The sequence below is a fragment of the Ciona robusta genome, chromosome 5, assembly GCF_009617815.1.
Source record: "Ciona robusta chromosome 5, ASM961781v2".
Taxonomy (NCBI): Eukaryota; Metazoa; Chordata; class Ascidiacea; order Phlebobranchia; family Cionidae; genus Ciona; species Ciona robusta.
The window spans coordinates 248,697-268,080 of NC_143239.1; the positions used below are offsets into that span (position 1 = coordinate 248,697).

Genomic DNA, 19,384 nt, shown 5'->3' on the forward strand with positions numbered 1-19,384 from the left:
TTTGACGATAGACAAAAACAGTTACAGCATTTAAAAAAAATTTTTTTACGGGCCAACAAAGTGCACGGTAAAGGCGGTTACTGTTGTAAAGTTTTAAAACTCGGTGCTGAACAAATACAACATGTATTTTAAAATAGCTGAAAAAACACAAAAATAAAATGCTTATTTTAAACGCTTGCAAATCATATAAAAACTGCTTTGTAGTTTGCGAGTTTAAATCACCACCAATCCAGTATCGTAATGAATAAAATATCATGAAATATTTTGCACAGTTTGATTTTATCTTACAAAATTAAGTTTAGTTTTGTGAGAAAAACTGAAGTATTTAGTCTGCATAGGAAAATAGGTAGGGGTTAATATGCTTTAAATTAAGGATAAAATCAGTAAAAAGAACCGTTTTAAAATTGTGTATATTAAGTTTACGTGGCAAAAAAATGAACATGCTGCTAATTTCAAGTTGCAGAATGCTCTTCATAAAAAAAAAGTTTCGTCCTGTCTCCCCCACTTTGTAGTTCTGTAGGTTTGTCGACACAGGTTTTGTTTTTAACTCAATAATTTATGTTCCAGGGGTTATTTAAATAATATACTTATAATAAATATAATAAATGATATGCTTATACAATAAGAAAAATTGTATAAAACACATATTCGAAATTCAGTCACCGGCACCTAAAAATAATTTATGACAGGTGCGAGAACCATATAATAGCAATACTCAATTTGTGGCAAAAATATAAGTTTATCAATTTTCTTTTGTCACAGCAAGTTTATATACATTTTAGGAAACACTATTTATTAATTAATGTACTGGACCGAAACAAAATGTTTAAACCTAATTTTTAATAAATTCACTTATTAATCAAAATTAACAAAGATTTTAAACTGTCCCGTCTTACCCCGCCTGTTTGCGAATCGTTAAAATTACATATGTTGTGTAAATCGTATATATAAGTGTGGGGAAAGATGGGACGCCTTTTTATTCTATTTTCTCGTCCCATTTAATTGTAAACAAAGAACATTCAAAGAATTATAAAATTATATCCTCACAACTTCCATACACCGCTGGTAATTGATAAAAAACTATCAAGATGTTTGGATATTACTGGCGAAAGGTGTCCTATCTTCCCCCACCCTACTATATTTTGAGTTCAGAAATATCAAGCAATATGTGCTTTTAAGAGTCACGTCTTCGCCACTCTACTATATATCAGTTTAACCTAAACAAAAGTAAAAGTTTGTATATGAATAGAGATGCCCAAATGTGACCTAAAAGTACCATCCAAGTTTTCCAAAACAAAACAGCCTTTAAATAATACGTGTGTAAAAACGCGCTGGAGTAAAAAAATTGGCTGTTTCGACAATGCAGAGAATTTCCTATAAGAAAAAAAAATGAATTTTGACCGTTTCTAGTTTCGAAACTACTGAAGAAAATCAAATTTCTCCTATGAAATTTCTTCAGTATTTTAGAACCTAGGAACGATCAAGTTGACTAAAAATTTTTCTTATGGGAAATCTCATGCATTTTGCCACGACCAATTTTTTACTGCAGCACCTAAATTTGCGGTTTTAAAACACATTTTTTCAAAAGCTGTTTCGTATTTTTAAACTTTGATGGTACATTTAGATCACATTTGAGCATATCTATCAATACACAACTTTGATTTTTCGTTGGTATGCCCCTCTAAGGATACGTTAATGAATTTATATTGCGAGTATACTTTAATGTGAACCAAACAACTACAATTCTGCATTTAATTTCATGCTGTCATCAACTGTCACGTATTGATAGTAACGCAATTAAACGTGTTGCGACTGTTGTGACATCATAGGAAATCGAGCTTGAGTGTTACACGTGCACACTTTTTCCTTTATATTAAAGTAGCTATCTAATAGTGATACAGGCGAGGTAACATTCGCTAAAATATTAAGCGCCCCGGGCAAAGTTGTGGTTTTCAGTCTTTGTCGATATCCTGTTTTACTAGATCATTATTTAGAAGCGTTTTATTTGTTTAGTACGTAAAACTTGCTGGTTTATTTATTGCATATTGTTCAGCATTGTTTGGGATTAGTTCAAATGATTCAAGTGGGTGAGAGGTAAGTTAATATATTGCTGGTTCTAAGTTGAATCTTATGCTTTTGGGGAAAGTGTGTGCCCTTATCGTTTATTCTAAACACTTGTTGTTTAATAGATTCGCGACTAAATCGCACCGTAAACTTTAATCGAAATATTGTTGTATACTATGCTTTCCATTGCAGCTCAACTTAACACAATGTGAATAGCTGATTATGCCTTCTTTTCAGTTGTGTATGCAACTCATTATACGAAAACAGTCACAGTCGTGCAAACAGAATTTCGTAAACTACATTATTTTCCACACAGGGAAGTAGACCTGCAACGTCGTAAAGATTTAGAATTAGATATTCAGCCGCGTTTCCAAGACAATGTGACGTCAGATGATGTCATAACCGTCAATGAAGGGGGAAAACAAGTTGCTTTAATTGCACTTACTGTGAATTTTGTTGCGAGCGTATTAATTATTCTCTCAAACAAGGCGTTGTACGTCAACTATGGAGTACCACCATTGTTCCTTGCCTGTTTTCATTTCTTGAGTACCTTTGTTGGTTTACTTGGAATGTTATTCGCTGGTTATTTACAGGTAAGTCATGTGTAGTTGTCCGGCGCTCTAGCACACTTGTTTAGCTCGCCTACGCCTCTAACTATAGGTAATGGGTTCAGGCTCGTCGTTGTTACCAACTTACCATTGTGGGCGAATATGTCTTTGGGCAAGACACTTAACTGCAATTGCTTCAACTCAGTGGTCACTAATGTGTTGTCCAAATTATCAGCTACACATAAAAAAAAATCCACAAAAATATAAACTAATTACCCACAAAGTAACATACTTGGTAACTCGTGGCACGAGGTGTATGAACACCCGTATGAAAACGACTGTTGTGTTTTTGCCACGCGAGGATAAAGTAAGTTAAATTCATTCATTCATATAGTTCTCGCGTAAAGTCAGTGACGAAGGTGCCACTTGGAACCACACGTTATTAATCATCAACAAGAAAATTATTAGCCTGGTTCTGAAAACCTTCAATGGATATGTTGTTTTATTTCCTTTAAGTAGCAGTTTCGGATTCTTTAAGCAAGGACAGATTAGGTTGAATAGGAAACAAAAATTATTGTGTTAAAGCAATAATAATAATAATAACTTTTATTGGTCTCTTCGATTACGGTAGCGAAGATTTAAAAATATTTTAAACGAAAAGACAGGGTATAGCGACAAAACAACAGTTGTTAAAACACGCTTACGGTTAAAAACATGTTTACATTTATTTGGAAGAAAATAAGAGTGGTCGCTACACAGCATAAATTCTAGTTCGTCTGTAAAAGTTGTTTAAAAATCTTGAGCCGTTTTAAAAAAATAACTTTAATTGTTTCGTAAATATGCAAGTAATGAAGCATCGATTAAAGTCCAAAACAACCTCCAATATTTTTCAGGTAAAAAGGGTTCCTATCATCAAGGTAATTCCCCTTTGCCTGGCGTTTTGTTCTTTTATCGTTTTCACGAGTTTGTCGCTCAAGTATAACCAGGTCAGGACGTACCAACTGATCAAATGTCTTGGCGATCCTCTCACCTTTGTCATTCAAGCTGTATTTTACGGCCGCCATTTCACTACAAAAACCAAGTTAGCGTTGGTAAGTTGAAACTTTCAGATAATAATTCTTTTGTCACAATTCGCAGGAAATATAATATAACTATTTTCTAATAGTCTATGGTGGTGGGTGGGATCCTTATTAACTATTCAACCGACATTCAACTGAATTTTTTGGGAGCCTTGTTCGGACTTACAGCTGTGGTGGCATCTTCCTTATATTACACGGTGAGGGAGAGATTTTCTACTATTTTTGTAATCCGTGAAACAATCTTGATATGACCTATATGGGTAAACTGAGAAACGTTTTTTTTTTAATTTAGGTTACAACATAAGCTAAAACGTATAGTACAATGGGGGAAGACGGGACCCTTTAGCACATATTGCCCAATATAATTTTTACAAAGATATACCTTAATTTTCGTTACCGGGTATACCCGTTAAGTTTGGGAGCCAAAAAGGCAATTGACAGGAAAAACTGCAGCTAGATACACCAGCATATGTTAAAATTATGCGTTTTTGTTTGTATTTTTATATTTTAAACAAGTTCCCTTATGTTTTTGGTTGGTATACTTAATACTTTCTGATTTTTTTACTTTTTAATCGATTTGAGTGTTAAATAGAATTTGATTCTTTATGTGAGGTTTATTGTTGTGATAAGATATAACATTAGTGGAAAGCCATTTTTGCGCGCAGAAGTGCTTGCTTCTTGAAAAATCGTAATATTAAGACGAAAAACAGCACCCAGCAATGATAAAATGCTGTGCCGTGGGCTCCGTAATGGCGGCGACCACGACGTCATAGACGCGGGGACAATGGATAACAAGACTCGTTGTTTTACAATCCGTTTCCTAACTTGGTCTAAATTAACTTTGGGTTTACCTATCTCCATTAGCCGATGTAAATCGGATCTGGCCCTCTGGGTCCTCTGGGCCAAACACCAGGAAGAATGGACAAAACATATTGAAAGCTGCAGGCAGACGAAGGAGTTTAGGAGAAACATTAGCAGGTGCTTTTCCGAACAACTCCTGAAGCTGCCAAGGCAAACGTTACGTTCCATTCTTTAAGTGATAACAGGGCGTTTGTCAGTCATCTGCAAAAACTTAAAAAAAGTGAGAGTCCCATCTGCCCTGTCTGAGACGAGGAAGATGAGACATCCTTTCACTATGTTAGCACAGGCCCTGCATATGCGAACGCTAGACGGGAGCATCTAACCCTGACCGAGCTGTCAAGGGAAGATCACCCAACCATTATCATAAAAGCCCTTGTCGCACCCCGGGAGTTGGGGTAATGGGCCAATTGTGGCCTAAATCCTAGGACCCATGACGTGATACGCTGCCGGACCTCACCCACATAGAATAGAATAAATAAAATCACGAAAATTGATAATTAGGAACAGTGGAGAGTAGAGGACTGGCGACAAAATACCACAGATTTATAGTAGGGTTATTGCTGTCCTTAAAATTAAACAATGTATTCTACAGTGGATTGAAACAAAACAAAGAAAGCTGGAGTTGTCCCCACCACAATTGTTGATCTACCAGTCGTCGATATCTTCGGCTATTTTGAGCGTGCTCGTTGTTGCCATAGAGTTGCCGGATGTTTTGAAAATTATGAATACGTCCAATGCTTCAGATGCGGTGGGTTGACTGTTTTGTTTGAATTTTGGTTTAAAAATAGACATGGTCAAACATACAAGAAATTAAATTAAAAATATATATCCTACGTTAATTTTACTTTAATGCCTGATATTATTAGGTTTTATCAAATAGTATAGGTACAGTTTAGTTACTGAGCGTTTTGTTACAGTTTCTCTTTTAAGCTTTTTATATTATATAATAAAGTAGGGGGAAGACGGGACTTTTAAGAAAATATTGTCCAATATTTTCAAAACTCATAATATGTGAAACTTAAACTATGTGATTTAAGGTAATACCACGAACTATTACTATCATACTTTTATTTATATATTATGACAACAATTAAAAGAAATATATTAAAACACACGTAAATTTATTTAGCTATATTCGCATAACAGATGTAATTTTACCAGCTCAAAAACCGACGGAGCACGACGAACTGTTTAAATCGTTGTTAAATTTAATTTATAAATGAATTTATTATTAGAGACACACCTAAACAACACAAAAATGATTCTGTGTGTAAATGAACATTCGTTTTCTCGCCCCGCTTGTATAGTTTTTAACATGTTACTTACAATATGTTATTGCAAGAGAAGTATTGTTTAAACATCACTGGTAAATATTGTATCGTATAAATGCATATCAACTTGTAATAACATTAAATTCTCATAACTTTCAACAAAGTTTATATTTCTGCCACTCGGGCATTGCTGGATACTATTTCGCACACGCCACTTTTCATAGATTTTTACAATCGTCCGTGAATGAATTGCGAACATATTTATTATAGTAGTGCGGGGGAAGATGGAACACTTTGTCAGACGAAACTATTTTTAAATTGTCTTTTTACAGGCCCCCATTTAATAAAAATCAAGAAAATAAGAAAATAATAATGCAAACCTTTCAAACTTTGGCAATGAAAACCAAAGCATTTTTTGTTGTTTTTATCTCAAACTAAAGTCATATTGACCCCTCCCTATTTTCCTCATGTTTATATCTCAGCTTTTTTTCAATAATCTAAAACTAGTGTTATCAAACAAAATCAAACTGTACAAAATATTTAGGATTTTTGTATGATGCTATAAAACTATAGTTTAATCGTTCATCACACTCTCAAACTAGTAAATTTCATCGACATTACTATGATTTAGCGAGCATTTAAAATTTAACATTTAAAAACAATAATCAGCTTTGACGCGCGTTTTTATAAAGTCGTGATAATACTGTCGAATAATTCTGTAACATTATTTTTCTGATTATCATTAAAGAGCCTCCAAAAAGAAAACTAAAAAATCTCATCCGACAAAGTGTCCGATCTTCTCACACCGTACTATATTAATATAAAAGTGTTTTAATTTTGTGTCTCGTCTTTCCCCACAATGAAGTTTTGTAGGTTAACCTAAATAAATGAATGAATAAAATTCGTCATGACAAAACAGTCGTTATTTCGTCGTTGTTTACACCTGTTGTGCAAATCGCTAAAGAACTCCTCGTGTGTTTTAATATTTTTTTATCAGTTAATAACGGAATATTGGTATTAATTCGTGGTATCGCCCAAATCCCGCCATGTAGTTTGATTTTGGAAATATTGGTTAATATGTGCTTAAAGGGGAATACATACGAAAAATTAAAATTTGCGTATTGATAGATATGCTCATGTGTGACCTAAAGCTACCATCCAAGTTTTAAAATACAAAACAGCTTTTGAAAAAAATGAGTTTTAAAACAGCAAATTCGCCCGCTGGAGTAAAAAAATGGCAGTGGCGCAATGCATAGGATTTCCCATAAGAAAAAATTCATTCAACTTTGTTCGTTTCTAGTTTCTAACATAATAAAGAAAATTCAACTATTATTTTTGATTTGGTATAACGAATGCTTCTTCTCAAAACTACCTTAAAAAAATTGAAAAAAAACATTGACTTATTATGTTTTAATTTTCGATTAAACATAGCTACATACTATGCTGACTCAGCACTTTTTTCCTTATTAGTTAATTTTTAGCACTTTTTTATTTTATAATGTTCATTATGTCTCACTAGTACCTGCTGTGCCTATTTTTTTTATAAAAAAGTCAGTTTTTCGTGTTTAACATTAGGTTTGAAAATATGCTGAGTCAGCATAATCTCGTATGTACCGAGGTTCAATCGAAAAATTTAAAACATAATGAAGCCTATGTTGTACAGTTTTTTTTTATATATACTCTTGAAGAAGAAGTATTCGATATATAAAATCAAAAATAAAATTTAAATTTTCTTTAGTTTTTTAGAAACTAGAAACGATCAAATTTGAGCGAAGTTTTTTCTTATGGAAAATCCCCATGCATTGTCGAAACAGTCGATTTTTTTACTCCAGCGTTCTTTTTAAGCAATTTTTTTAGAAGCCGTATCATTTTGGCAAACATTGATGGTACCTTTAGGTTACATTAAAGCATGTTTATCCATATACAAACTTTCATTTTTCGTTAGTATCCCCCTTTAACTGTTCCATCTTCCCCCACTCTTTATATCTGTATTATAGTCCCGTCTTTCCCAACCCTACTATTACTTCTATTGATATAGGCGATGTTCTTTCTATCTGGGCTTCTGGCTTTTTCTGTGAGCACTTCGGTATTTTACATCATTAGCAAAACATCTGTAGTTACATATGCTGTTTTCTGCAAACTGAAAATCTGTCTCATAATATTAGGGGGTTCTATATTGTTTAAAGAAGTTATTACTCCTGGGCAAGCCATAGGGGTAATAGTAACTCTGACAGGAACAGCAATGTATGCTTTCTTTACCATGAGCGAAAAAAACAAACTGGACAAAACTTTACTGTCGAACTCAAATGGTCCAACGTTGAGAGGAATGTCATAAAATGACAAGGTTGATGCATCAGAATTTCTAATTATTGCATTAGAATATATGTGTAGAAATAAATATTTGTCGTTATATTATTTGTGTTTATTCGCTTTGAGATAATTTAATCATAACACCGTTACAATGAAAAATATAGGTCTCCTCCCCGGCGCCATAGCACAGTTGGTTAACGCGCATGTCTGTAACCCAGAGGTAATGGATTCAAGGCTCGACGCTGCTACCATTGTGGCCGTATGTGTCATTTAGCAAGATACTAAACGATAATTGCTCTAACCCAATTTCACTAATGGATTGTTCAAAATATTATCCGTACATAAAAAAAAATAATGACCCACAAAGTAACAAACATATAGTAACTCGTGTTACGTAAAGTGTTTGGTCCGGGACGCTGCTCTAACGGCCTACCGCGACTAACCAGACTGATGTAGGATTTTTTAACAGTTTAATAACATAGGTATAAAAACTACTATATATAATAAAACGATCAGAGCGGTATAAGGATAATGCTCGAATACACTAAGTTTTGACCAGAGTAATCAAATACACCAACGTTCTAAACATATGTTACTCAACCATACACACAACGAGAACTGCTGATCTTATACAATACTCGGGCAGATGTGAGAAACAGGAGAAAAGGGCGCCAACACAAAAGTCATTAACAACGGAAGCAAAACCAGAAAGAAAAACACCACAGCAAAACACAGAAAAAAAAACAACACGTCACACTCGTAAGCTGCTGACACGAGGTGTATGATGAACAACCATGTGATAACGACTGTTGTTTTCTGGCCACGCGAGGATATGCGACACTTTGTCAGATGTGACTTTTTTTAAATTTTCTTTTTACGGACCCCCATTTAATGATAATCAGGAAAATAATGTTACAGAATTTTTCGACAGTAATATCACGACTTTATAAAACGCCCGTCAAAGCTGATTACTGTTTTAAAATATTAAAAAATATGTAAAATAGATACAGTACATTTTGAACAAGTGAAAATCTGCGAAATAGTAAGGTGCTAATTTTGAATGTCGGAAAAATAAGACTAAGCCGATGAAATTTTGTAGTTTACAAGTGTGAACGATTAAACTAGTTTCATAGTTTCGTAAAACAGCCTTGAATATTTCGTACAGTTCGATTTTGTCTCATAAAACTAATTTTAGTTTTGTAAAAAAAGGATAAAAAAAAGAATATATATATAGGGAAAACAGCCAGGGGTAAATATGAATTTAATTTGAAATAAAAAGAACAAAAAATATCAGTTTAACGTTATATAGCAGGGTGGAACGTTATATAGTAGGGTGGAACGTTATATAGTAGGGTGGTTTAACGTTATATAGTAGGGTGGACTCCCATTTAATGGTAATCAGGAAAATAAGCTTACAGAATTATTCGACAGTATAATCACGACTTTATAAAACGCCCGTAAAAGGTGATTACTGTTTTTAAACATTAAAAAAATATGTAAAATAGAAACAGTATACTTTGAACAGGTAAAAAAATGCGAAATAGTAAGGTGCTATTTTTTAATGCTCGCTAAATCATAGTAAAGCCAATGAATTTTTTTAGTTTGCGTGTGCCAATAAATTTTTTTAGTTTGCGTGAATTTTTTTTAGTTTGCATGAATTGTTTAGTATTTATACCTCGGGGGTTATTCAACTATAAGATACTGATATAATAAAAAGATAATATTTTGAAAATGTATTCGAAATTTGGTCATTTGCACTTGGTGATAATAAATTAGTGGTTTGTGCCATAAACAGTAATACCCAATTTGTAGCAAAAATAAAAACCTTATCAATAGGTATTATCAATTTTCTGTTATTACAAGTTCATACACGTTTGTAGGATACAATATTTATCCCACCCTACTATACAGGTGCTGGTGGACCAAGGTGATCGTAGAATACAAAAAGCATAGCGGTCACTTTTAATATCTTCTACTTGTGCTACTAACACACAATCTGGACACTGTACTAACTAGACCCCAGCGGTACCGATTCCAAACTAGAAAAATTAAAATTCAAAAAAATATTAATTATGAAAATTAATATTCGTCATAAAAACATATTTTTAGAATTTTTGCACGAACCAGCCTTAAATATGTTATAGCGCTACGTAAATCCTAATAAATGAAACATATTTTATTCAAAAAAGTGCGGGGATGGATGATAAATAAAAAAAAGTATGCTTATAACTTGGATCATACAAGTATTAAAGTTTTTAAATATAACTCGGTATACATCTACGTAGGTCACTAGCATGTTATTGAGCTAACCATAGAGAAATCTAGTCTTACACAAGTGAAGTTTATTGCACAGTACAAGCCATTATAGCGCACAGGTGAACAAATATTAACTAATAATTCAAACAAACATAGTTGCTTATTAATCAATACATTGAGTACAACACTAATCTTTATACAGAATAAGCAACAATTGTTTCTAAAAAATAAATCCAAAAGTCAGTCACAACATCATTTTTTATGTTAAACCAAAACTTCATAGCTTGTTAATAGTTTCTAACGGCGTTTCTATTTTGTGGCGTTTGTTATTTATTTCTAAATAAACGCAAGTATTTTAGTACCAGTCACCGACCATTTCCAAACATCTTGTGCACAATAGCATGATTAGTCTTGTTGAGGTATGGAAAGTTGTTTTCCCTTCGGATCATCAAATCTGTCCATTGTAGTGATTTGTGCAATCATGCAGAGTCCAAGAGTAAGAATTGTTACCAATAATAAAGTGACAATCAAGCCCGTCCATATACCAATAGTGAACCAACCTTCACAATCTAATGCTCGACCAAATGTATTATTCACCACATCAAATGGTTGTACCTGCAAATTAGAAACTATTACACAATGTCAAACATATAATTTATTAAAAACAATAATAGGAGAGCAGAACATCTTAATGCTATCACTTGATTGCTGCAGTGGAATTACCCAAATAATTTGCCTGACATAAAGTTTTATACAAAATACCTGAAGTCCTGTAAATTCAAGATAAAGATTCATTCCATCCTTAACTTTCGCAAATATTCTTGTCATATTTGGTGGCGCACCACACACTAATGACCAATTTTTGGGAGCAGATATAATATCTCTGAATGTACGGCTCTTTAAACTAACGACCGTGTTTTTCTGATTAAATTGATTGTAATCGACCGTTACACTTGAGAGGAACCACCAATCCATTGCAGAGGTTTTAAATCTTTTCATTACAAAATCCATGCTGTGTTAATGTAATATGTGATCAACAGGTTTATTAAGAGTTAAGACAAATATATCACAACAATATAGAAACATGTGGATCCATACCACTCATTCCCGACTTTCGCAATTCTGTTAAACCACCATGTCTGGTATTGTAGCTTCCAGTCAAAACAATATAAATAAATATATGCCTTATATTACAACACTAAAATGTAAGACTTACCGAACTTTGGCCTTTATTGAGGCATCATCTTTGCTTTTTAAGGATAAAATTAATCTAGAAAATCAAATTGAAGGTAATGTAGATAAAATACAGTAACAATTGTAACAAGTGAAAAATTACAGAATAACTTGGACTTACGTGTTGTTCCCATCTGTACAATTACCAACTTGTGTAGAATTTGAATCAGGTACCATCACGTGTCTTTTTACATTAATCGTTAACATGATGTCTGAATACTTCATGAAGACACATGGACCTTTGATTAAAACATCCGAAGTCTTGTTGTCTGCCTCAGATTGACGACGTATCCGAACATGTCGCTCGGAAGGAGATCCCTGTTCAACAACTATGCTGTTACATCATAATAAAAATCAATTAGGAGAGAAAAAATCAAACATAACAAGTTAACAGGTAGGCAAACAGCTAAAATGAATTACCAATACAGAGTATGTCGCATCAGTGGTTAAGACTGCAACATATTTTCCACCAATGTTGTTTAGTTTCTCCCACACTATATCATCTGAAACGAATTGTGTAATTGTAAATATCACATACATCAGACCAAGTTTATGCTCGTTTTTCAAAATATCAATGCTACAAAACCTAAAAAATGTATCTGTACTAAATGTGCATTTAGTGTACAATGTACGTTATACATCTTTTATTAAGACAAATGATTCATAAATGTATATTGTAACATTAGAGACTTGCGTGGTCGTCATACCCCAGTTTTCCTGTGAGGCCTACGCCACCCTAGAAGTCTAGCTAGGTTGGTGAAATAGAACTAGCAACCCCAGTTTTGTTATTCAATTTTTCTAAATACAACTAAAACATATTATTCAGTTCAATCAACAATCAACAAGTGAATGAAAGAATGTAACTTGTTTTATCTTGGTGTGTCCGGAAAATGACAGTCGTAATAACACAGGTGTCACGCTAACCAACTGTGCTACGAGCCTACGACCAAGGTAAAATCATCATGTTAAACAATCGCTAATATGTTTTATTCCGGATTTATGTGATGAGTTTTGACATAATGCTTACCCATTTGCTGAATACTGGTTGTTAGTGAATCAAATGTCGAACGGTCGATTTTCAAATTTACAACTTCAACATCAGCACTAGGAAGATAGGATTGGATGGATTTCAAGTCTTGGATTGGTTTTACAGAAGCAGTAAGAGATGAAGAATCAGATTTGATAAAGTTCTAAAATGTAACGTTTAATTAACTATCATCTTGCAACAAAACCAGATCCACAAGCCAGTTAAGTTTGTTACAAGCCAAGATATTAAAACACTAGAATGATTAATTTAGCTTTTGGTACAAAAATATCAAGTATTAGTAATACTAACTAAATAATAACATTAGTAAACTGGATAAAATTCACAGTCAATTTAATTATAAATATCAGACATTATCATACCAAATCCAAAATAAAATTGGATTTTTCTTCAGCAGTTTAGAAACTAGAAACGATCAAAGTTCAGTGTCTTTTTTTCTTACGGAAAGTCCCATGCATTGTCGAAACAGTCAATTTTTTTTCACTCCAGCAGGTTTATTTCACGTCAATTTTTTAAAAGCTGTTTTATTTTGAAAAACTTTGATGGTACCTTTAGGTCACTTTTGAGTATCTCTATCCATATACAAGTTTTCATTTTTGTTTGTATGTCCCTTTAACTAAATGATTAGGCTTTTGAAAATCTAAAGGACACCTGGCCTAATCTAAACTAAATTCAACATCACAATAATAGAAATGACCTGTAACGTAACAGTCTTAACCTAAAACATAAACCACATCATCAGAAAAAGTAGGCAAAGCTGTAAAATACTGTTTTTGATACCTAATTACCTTTAAAATCAATTAAATCAGAAAGTTAATATTGGTTGGGGTAAAAAACAAAAACAGCAAAAAACAGTCTTTTGACCCCTTCCCATTCAGCAATTTTGGGGTAAAAAAAACAAGAGAAGAAGTATGAAATTATGATAAAATTTAAATTATACCAGCAGCAAGGCACTTAAATATGTAGCAAATAAATGCATTCATAATAAGTTTATCACGAAAGGCCTTACCACAAAAAAAGGTTTAGCAAACTCTACAAAAAGTTTTTGTCAAGTTTTTATTTGATTTAGTATTCTTTTTACCCACAAAGGCTGTTTGCAATAAAATGTTTTAAGCGGGCTAGGGGGGTTGTGCTTTCTTACCCAAAGTACCCCATTGTTTTTATTACCCCATTTGACTATACTAAATTTTTTTTTATCGTTATAATCAAAGGGATATTGCTTCCGTTTAACAGGAAAAATGAACTTGCAATCAAGAAGAAGAAACAAACACCCACATATATTTAAGTGAAATCTGGTCTCACTAGCGAATTTTCGTTGTAGGCAGTTCAAGGGGTTGAGGTATCTGAATCCTTTACTTGATCACAAATGTAAAAAAGAATTTAACCTGTCTTCAAACTCAAACAATAATGAAGGTGTCAATCGCTTTTATGAGTTGAGCAATCAACGAGTGATTTGCGATTAGGTCGTAATTAAAACAGTGTTTCCCAAGTTTTTTTAATAATACTCTATGGCCACGATGGCATATTAAAAAAGGGAAAACAAGTTATTTTTCGTTTATTACAACTTAACGTCCAACTCTTTTGAGGGATGAGGTTGGTGCAATGTCATCAGATAAATATTGTTCCTTCAAATTCTTTAATGCATTAATTTGAGAGAAAAATGGAAGTCTGTGAATTTTGTCTTTTATTACCCCCACAAAAAATATTTTAGTCTTATATTACCACTTTTTCGTCTCACGCTTCCTTTTAGACCTAGATTGGCATATCTTAGTACCGTTTAAAAATCAGTGCCTGCTTCAATTGTAGTTGAGAAATAACACCGTGGTAAATGTAGAATATCAAGTTTGCTAACTTCTGAATTGCTAATAATAAAAATCGCTATTATGACGTAAATAAGGAACGTGTAAAAGAATCTAATATAACATAGACACAGTCATGACTAAATATGTAATATCCATGTATTGGACCTAGTATGAGAAGGTTCACCCTGGGCATGTTATGTTTATTGCTTACTTTTGTTTTTTCAAAACTCTTTTCATTTCTTCCAAAGTAAGTAAAATCTTCCACAGTTAACTGTAATAACATAATTAAATTAATTATTTTAGCAAAATTTTAGTATTAGTATGACTATGGCTAGAGAAGCGCAATTTAGGACACACATTACAGAATAATTAGGTAATCTAGGATATCCTAGAATACTTTATTTCATATCTAGAGTTCCAAATCTTCTTTTATTCATATTACAAATTTACCCACATGTTACAGTTTATTCACCCTTCAATAGTAGCCTTGTTGGATCATGAGCTTTTAAATAATCAAAAATTGTAGTATTTGGTAATTTTTGCACCATGATGATCATTTTGCCTCTAATACCCAGAGAACGATAGTCTTAAAACGTCTAATTTGTAACTACGTATGTAGAGAAAACGGCTAACCCAAAACGAATAGCAATCAGGGATGTGGCGAGACGAACCCCAACTTAAAAGCTTGTGACCAAGCGTCCCCTTTTTTGACGCTCGGCTGGAAACCCGGCCGAGCACCAAGCTTAATGCTATGGCTATAATGTTACACGCGAGAGCAAAAATGAAAAAGGTGAAGCTATTAAGAGATGACGAGACGTTGAGAAAAGCAACCTTTGAAATGAAGTTGCAGAACACTATTTCTTGAAAGCCCAACAAATACAAGGGTAATTTTTTCAAAATTATACCTTTGCAAAACTTTAATGTGCTTTAAGATGACGAGGATTCCAAAGTTTAGCAGATATGAATCCTAAGCACAACGCAAAAACTACCTATTGGGATACTTCATTTTAAAGTACATGATCCAGCACGGGCTGCACGGCTACTATAGTAGTGTCAATAAACTGATATATAATATGTGGGTAAAATTGATATTCTTCTATAAAAATTTGGAATTCTAGATTCAAGATAAAGTATTCTAAGACTTTATGGGACGTAATTATTCTTTAATGTGCATCCCCAAATATAGCTTGTATTTACAATAACCCTGAACTTAAACTCCCAAAACATGAAAGAAAACAGATCCAACTTAAAAGATGGCCCTGACATTAAGTGAACAAATTAACAACCACTCATTTTTATGAACATCTAGCTAACTTCAGGAACTAAATAAAACTTATTATACCTGGTCAGCTAAAAATATGAGAAGTTTATTTGGTTTCCCAGGAGCCAAGCATTTTTTATAGTGCTCCTTTGTAATATGTTGAATATTCATGGCGCCATGGAACTGTATTGGTCTCTTGCAAGATAATCCCCTGCATAACAAATTAGTTTAAGTTTCGAACACAAATTACGACTGTATTAAAACTAGCGACATTCAACATGCAACAATGTTATATAACATAAATTAAATAAGCGTCAGAAGAATCCTGTCGCTGGTGAGTGGTGGCACGTGAATTTTGGTCTTAAAATATTCCGTAGGTCTCATTTAAACCCACTGTTATAAATTCCGGGGAATCCGACCAAGATCTAGTGCTCATAGAGTCTTGTGTAAAAAATGAAGTAAGGATCTGGTGCTAGGAGAACGTAACAGACAAGAATCAAGTCCAACCAGTAGTATAATAAAGACATATTTTGCATAAATTGCATCGTCAGTTTGTTATTTAAATAGAATCGTCACAATATTTTTGTTACATTTGCCTATCGTCCAATTCAAACATCGTTCTAAAAGAACCAATTTTGAAAATTCTGCGCGGAGGTTTTATCCTTTGTAAACGACATATTTTCCAGTCTGGTAGCCACTAACCCCCTAACCATCAGCTCCTAACCACCAACCTCTAACACTTTCGACTAGAATATTTTGCTATATACCGGAGGATTCTTTACTAGTGCCGGCATTTTTATTAAATCAGTTAAATAAGTAGGCCTATACTAATGGTCACATTTTTCATTACAGATACGAGATACCTATTTAATTTGCAACGTTTAATCAGCATGCTAGACTGATTATTTCAAACTCATACATTTTTTTGCAACACGACTTACGATAAAAGATAACATAAACACTTACTCCATGTTGGTCCAAGTTAAATACGGAACAAACTCATTGCAGGAAACCAGTGAGACAAGAAATAATGTTAGAAAACATTTAATCATGATTATATCTAATAAACCTATAAAAACTTAGTTCCTATTAAGTACAACAAGGTTATATAACAAACTAACTATGGTAAATTTTGATAAGAATAAGTTCAGTATTAATGCTCTCCTAAACAATTCTCCTACAGCTTGATTTAATGTTAAACTCGTTCACGTGATCGATTAGTGGCATAGATATCATATACATCTATGACTAGTGGTGTGACTAATAGAAATCTTATATAACAATTTTTGACGTAGTTAATGAATAAATGTGCCTGTACCACAGAAAATAATTAGTAGAACGCGCATCTCTAATGGCGGCAAATAAGAGAGCATGATATACTCTCTCTCCTTTGCGGGTCGTTTCCGTTTACTATTCTAGCCAATGGAATCAAGGGCGTTTTATGTAGTTTTTATTCGACTTTTGACATAATTTAAAGTCAAAAGGTAAAACAACTATTTTCTAATATATATATTTCCAACACACCGTTTGTTTGAAGGTTTTTAATTAAATTTATTAAATAATTAAATTTTTTATTTCTGTGGCCTGTACACGGTATCTGGTGTTGTGATAAATTTGTTCCGAAAATTGAATTTGTCTTAATACAACAGCTGCTTAAAGTTTTTGTCTCTTACATTTTTGCAACACCAGGTACTTACCAGAGTCCGTATATAAAAACATGGGGCTTAATTGAACATAGACATAATATAAATCTTTATATAGAGAGCTAAACCTATTTTATTTTGTGTTTTTAATACAAATATGGGATGCATATAAAGAAAACAAATTTTTAAGTACTTGTGTAGATTTATTTAAGCTTAAAAAAGACTTGCAGTTTTTGAGTTCTATGAATAAACTTCGATTAGGCTAAAAAATAGGATTAAAAATTCCCGTTGCTTGGGTAAACAATCGGCTATATTAGCCTCATTTGGTTGCCCTGTAAGATTTTTATGGTGATGAAATAACTCATGTTTATATACGGAGTCTGATCCTTACTGTGTTTCTTACCAAGAATCGTTCAACTCTATGAGCACCAGATCCTGGTCGCGGAATTTATTCCAGTGGGTGGGAGACCAAAGGAATATTTTGAGACAAAAACTTAATGGCCACCACCCACCAGCGACAGGATTCCTATTAGGCTTATTGAGCACGTAAGTGGTCATATACAGAGCCATAAAAATACCGAGTGTGACATCCCATTGTTACGTAAAAGACAAATTTTACGGCAATTTGTGTCTTAAAGGGCCTAAACACACCCCACGTCACTTTTATTTTTTATGGTAAATTCATAAAGCGACCGTTTTATTGATTCCAAAAATACTTTGCTGATTAAAATTGGTCCAGTATAGGCGGAGATATTCGTCCTCAAACAGTGATCTCTAGCGCTATCTTTTTTTTACTACGAGCTCCGTGATTGTGACGTAGGAACGTACTAGTTAGTGACTGATTCATTCGTAAAAGCGGAACCTGCCTTTTTTTTGTTCCTTTTTTGCGCTTTTTTTGTTCTCTCGTTTTTCGCTGAAAACACTGCCTCTCGTCTTTCTGAATGAGAGCGGCCACGCTTCAACAATTTTGTGACGTGATTGTCACGTGGGTAGTACACTTCTCAATTTTTTTCGCCACGCAACTTTCAAATCAGTTTTTTGAATTTCACGGTGTTTGAGCTGGAATATCTTTGGTTATACAGAACCGATTAAAACAAGTAAGGTGTCGTTGGAATTAGAAAAACACACTCTATTGATTAAAGCGAAGTACATTTGGGGTGTGTTTAGGCCCTTTAAATTATACAGTGGATATAGGGAAAATTCATGTTTTTGGGCCTAAAAACAAATTCATGGGTTCAAAAATAGAATAAGAAGCAATTGATTTGTGACATTTTGGTCTTTTGATGCGGGTAAATTTATATATATTTTTCAAAATATGTTTGGTAAGGTAAATATAAGAAGCTGTTTAACGTCTTTCCACAAAAAGGAAACACAAACAAAATCTAAAAGCAAACCTTTTAAAGTTTGGCAATGAAAACATAAAAAACTACAATGTGGGGGAAGATGGGACTCTAAATTGAAATATATTTACATTAGCAGTATTCTGCAACTTGTAGTTAACCTACCGAGTTTAACAGACTGTGCTAGTTTCTTTGCTATGTAAACTTCATATATGTAATGTTAAACCAATATTTTTTTTGTTGTTTTTATCTCAAATTAAAGTCACATTGACCCCTGCCTATTTTCTTCATGCTAATTATATCTCAGTGTTTTTTTACAAAACCAAAACTAGTTTTATGAGACAAAATCAAACTGTACGAAACATTCAAGGTTGTTTTATGAAGCTATGAAACTATAGTTCAAACGTTCGCACACGCAAACTAAAAAAATCATCGACTTTACTATGATTTAGCGAGCATTAAAAAATAGCACCTTACTATTTTGCATTTTTTTCAGCTGTTTAAAGTATACTGTTTCTATTTTACATATTTTTTTAATATTTAAAAACAGTAATCAGCTTTGACGGGCGTTTTATAAGTCGTAATAATACTGTCGAATAATTCTGTAACCTTATTTTCCTGATTATCATTAAATGGGGGTCCGTAAAAAGAAAATTAAAAAAAAGTCTCGT

General features: G+C 33.2%; 2 protein-coding genes and 1 long non-coding RNA gene across 7 annotated transcripts; 2 read left to right on the forward strand and 1 right to left on the reverse strand.

The window, feature by feature from the left end:
* The first annotated feature begins 1,936 nt into the window (after positions 1–1,936).
* LOC149735240 (solute carrier family 35 member E3-like) lies at positions 1,937–10,734 on the forward strand. Of its 5 annotated transcripts, none has more exons than XM_089878842.1 (6): positions 1,937–2,094; positions 2,381–2,657; positions 3,506–3,703; positions 3,778–3,888; positions 5,145–5,300; positions 10,045–10,734. In XM_089878842.1, exons 1-6 carry the CDS (start codon positions 2,075–2,077, stop codon positions 10,084–10,086), a joined length of 804 nt encoding a protein of 267 aa, XP_089734968.1. In that variant the 5' UTR covers positions 1,937–2,074; the 3' UTR covers positions 10,087–10,734. The 5 variants fall into 5 exon arrangements, with proteins under 5 accessions (XP_089734968.1, XP_089734966.1, XP_089734969.1 ...); XM_089878840.1 differs by lacking the exon at positions 10,045–10,734 and adding an exon at positions 7,862–8,238; XM_089878843.1 differs by lacking the exon at positions 10,045–10,734 and adding an exon at positions 6,156–6,789.
* On the reverse strand, positions 10,461–16,853 carry LOC149735241 (V-type proton ATPase subunit S1-like). The gene is made up of 9 exons (XM_089878839.1): positions 16,697–16,853; positions 15,812–15,941; positions 14,681–14,740; positions 12,650–12,812; positions 12,043–12,125; positions 11,744–11,940; positions 11,606–11,659; positions 11,152–11,401; positions 10,461–11,004 (listed from the first exon to the last, which is right to left on the reverse strand). Exons 1-9 carry the CDS (start codon positions 16,780–16,782, stop codon positions 10,795–10,797), a joined length of 1,233 nt encoding a protein of 410 aa, XP_089734965.1. The 5' UTR covers positions 16,783–16,853; the 3' UTR covers positions 10,461–10,794.
* A 54-nt stretch (positions 16,854–16,907) lies between these two features.
* Positions 16,908–18,987, forward strand: LOC149735242 (uncharacterized). Its single transcript, XR_016385088.1, has 2 exons — positions 16,908–17,214; positions 17,781–18,987. It is a non-coding gene; the product is annotated as an uncharacterized LOC149735242 (long non-coding RNA).
* Positions 18,988–19,384: the final 397 nt, after the last annotated feature.

Excerpts from the sequence above, each read along its gene's own strand:
- LOC149735240 (XM_089878840.1), top strand. The coding sequence starts at position 2,075 with ATGATTCAAGTGGGTGAGAG. Across the intron at positions 2,095-2,380 it reads ATGATTCAAGTGGGTGAGAG|GGAAGTAGACCTGCAACGTC; the intron begins GTAAGTTAATAT and ends TTTTCCACACAG. Across the intron at positions 3,889-5,144 it reads CATCTTCCTTATATTACACG|TGGATTGAAACAAAACAAAG; the intron begins GTGAGGGAGAGA and ends TGTATTCTACAG.
- LOC149735241 (XM_089878839.1), bottom strand. The coding sequence starts at position 16,782 with ATGATTAAATGTTTTCTAACATTATTTCTTGTCTCACTGGTTTCCTGC. Across the intron at positions 14,741-15,811 it reads TCATATTTTTAGCTGACCAG|TTAACTGTGGAAGATTTTAC; the intron begins GTATAATAAGTT and ends ATGTTATTACAG. Across the intron at positions 12,126-12,649 it reads AACCAGTATTCAGCAAATGG|ATGATATAGTGTGGGAGAAA; the intron begins GTAAGCATTATG and ends AATTCGTTTCAG.